This window comes from Mastomys coucha, unplaced genomic scaffold (assembly GCF_008632895.1).
Source record: "Mastomys coucha isolate ucsf_1 unplaced genomic scaffold, UCSF_Mcou_1 pScaffold15, whole genome shotgun sequence".
NCBI classification, from domain to species: Eukaryota; Metazoa; Chordata; class Mammalia; order Rodentia; family Muridae; genus Mastomys; species Mastomys coucha.
The window spans coordinates 106,498,847-106,501,729 of NW_022196897.1; the positions used below are offsets into that span (position 1 = coordinate 106,498,847).

Consider the following 2,883-nt stretch of genomic DNA (forward strand, 5'->3'; position numbering starts at 1 on the left):
TGGAATGGAGTCTTTAATATTAAGTTTCCCAAAGGTCATGAATTAAAAGCTTAGCCGCCATCTGTGGTGCCATTATAAAGTGGTGGAACATTTTTATATTGTTTATATATACTTATATTGTTTTGATTTTGACAGGGTCTCACTCTGTAGCCCAGGCTGGCTTCAAATGCAAGGCAATTCTGTCTCAACTCCTAACTGCTAATATCACAGCTGAGCACCACACCAAGCAGAGAACCCTTTAAGAGGCCCTAGGGACTGGAAAGATGGCACAGTGGTTAAGAGCACTGACTACTTTTCTAGAGGTCCTGAGTTCAATTATCAGCAACCACATGGTAGCTCATAACCAACTATTATGAGATCTGATGCCCTCTTCTGGTATATCTGAAGTCAGTGACAATGTACTCACATGCCCAATAAACAAAATGCAAAAGAAAAAAAAAATCATATCTATTAAAAAAGAAGGAGACAAAGAAGAGGGCCTAGTAGAAAAAAATAGTTTGTCAGAGACAGGGCAACTCCCTTCTGTCTCCCTTGTTTCCCAACTGCTGTGAAATAAAGCAGCTTTGCTCTATGTGCACCCAACAATGATATTCAGTCTAGTCACAGGCCCAAAGTAACAAGGGGAAATATCCAAAACTGTTTATTTTCTGGAGTATTTGGTCATGACTTTGGAAAGCTACTTAGCAGAGAAAATTCAGTTACCAAATTAAGTGAGACATCTTAAATTACTTGTGATTCTCAGCTTAATCATAAGAAATCTATTCCATGGTAAAGAGAAGTTTAGCTACCTGTGTGTTCACAGTAAAGGGGCAGGAGAAGAACCTATTATTCTGAAAGAGCACGGGCTACCTTCAGCAGCAAGGGAGTGTGTGTCAGCATCAGGAGCATTTGCTCCCACCTCTTCCTTCTCCTCTTCCAACTCCTCCTCCTTCTCCTCTGGGAGAGAAGCAGCTTCTACTGTCACTCCCGGAGCACTGCAGAGAAAGAACCGCAATCATGTCACATCCCCAGACAGAGAGCTGGGTCTGCTAGAGCATACTGGATTTGCTGGGACTATCCTTGCACACTAATTACCCCTTAACCGAATTAGAATATAAACAAACCCTCATGAGTTTAGTGCTACCGTACAAAGTACATAAAAGGTTAATGATTCAAAACACTGTACCAAATTAAGTAACAAAAACTAAACAGAAGAAAAGCATAAATATATTTAAATTTTATCTTATTATCAATTATTTAAATATTATCTTATCATTTTATTAAAGGCATGTACCAGGCCAGCCAGTGGTGGCACATGCCTTTAATCCCAGCACTTGGGAGGCAGAGGCAGGAAGATTTCTGAGTTTGAGGCCAACCTGGTCTACAGAGTGAGTTCCAGGACAGCCAGGACTACACAGAGAAACTGTGTCTCGAAAAAAACAAAACAAAAAAAAAAAAAAAAAAAAAAAAAAAAAAAAAAAAAAAAAAAAAAAAAAAAAAAAAAGCATGTACCACCACTGCCTGGCAAAAATACATCATTTTAAAGATGTTAATATTATAGTAAAAATACATCATTTTAAAGATGTTAATATTATAGTCAAAATGCATAATATTAAGACAAAAAATAATCAAAAACATTAGTGACACATACAACATAAACTACATAAAAGATACAGAACTGATACAAAGAAAACCAAAGATATGAATGGTAGTAATGAGCTCTAAAATCAGAGACATGCGTATCTTTGAACAGGAAACACAATAAAAATAATTTACTGCCCAAAAGGAAAGGAAAAAAGAAAGAAAGAAAGAAAGAAAGAAAGAAAAGAAGAGAAAAGAAAAGAAAAAAAATGTAGCCAGGGCTGGTGAGATGGCTCAGCAGGTAAGAGCACTGATTGTTCTTCTGAAGGTCCTGAGTTCAAATCCCATCAACCATATGGTGGCTCACAACCACCTATGATGAGACCTGATGCCCTGTTCTGATGCGTCTGAAGTCAGCAACAGTGCACTTATATATAATAGTAAATAAATCTTTAGGCCAGAGCAAGCAGGGACGGAGCAAGAGGGGCCGACCAGAGCTAGCAGGGTTGACCTGAGCAAGCAGAGGTCCTAAAAATTCAATTCCCAACAACCACATGAAGGCTCACAACCATCTGTAAGCTACAGTGTACTCACATACATAAAATAAATAAATAAATCTTTTTAAAAAAAAAAAAGAAAAGAGCCGGGCAGTGGTGGCGCACGCCTTTAGTCCCAGCACTTGGGAGGCAGAGGCAGGCGGATTTCTGAGTTTGAGGCCAACCTGGTCTACAAAGTGAGTTCCAGGACAGCCAGGGCTACACAGAGAAACCCTGTCTCGGAAAAAAAAAAAAGAAAAGAAAAGAAAAGAAAAGAACGCCGGGCAGTGGCAGCCTTGGGAGGCAGAGGCAGGCGGATTTCTGAGTTCAAGGTCGGCCTGGTCTACAGAGTGAGTTCCAGGACAGCCAGGGCTACACGAGAAACCCTGTCTCAAAAAAAATAAATAAATAAAATAAAGAAAAGAAAATGTAGCCAGGCATTATAGCACAGGCCTATAAAACCCAACACCTGGAAAGTGAAAAAAGAATCAGAAGCTGAAGGTTAGCTTCTACTAAATATAGTAAACTTAGGACCAGTTTGGGCTAATTGACATAAGATTAAAAGGGAGAAAAAGCCATATATATTTAATGCATATTAAATATTATACTATTAAATACTAAACATATTAAATACTATACTATTGCTCAGTCCTCCACAACTAAGGAGAGAAAAGATATACATATATACATGGGCTTCTTATCTTATATAAGATGACTATAAATGGATCCTTTCTGGAAAGTAATTCAGAAAGATGTATCAAGAGCTTAAAAAATTTATAAGCAAAAA

General features: G+C 38.1%; 1 protein-coding gene across 1 annotated transcript in view; it reads right to left on the minus strand.

Annotated features, from left to right (window-relative positions):
* Tp53bp1 (tumor protein p53 binding protein 1) overlaps positions 1-2,883 on the minus strand; it is a 79,674-nt gene that overhangs the window by 68,116 nt on the left and 8,675 nt on the right. Inside the window, exon 5 of the mRNA XM_031371638.1 lies at positions 850-974. Coding sequence (XP_031227498.1) covers positions 850-974 — 125 coding nt within the window. The remainder of the gene's footprint in view (positions 1-849; positions 975-2,883) is intronic.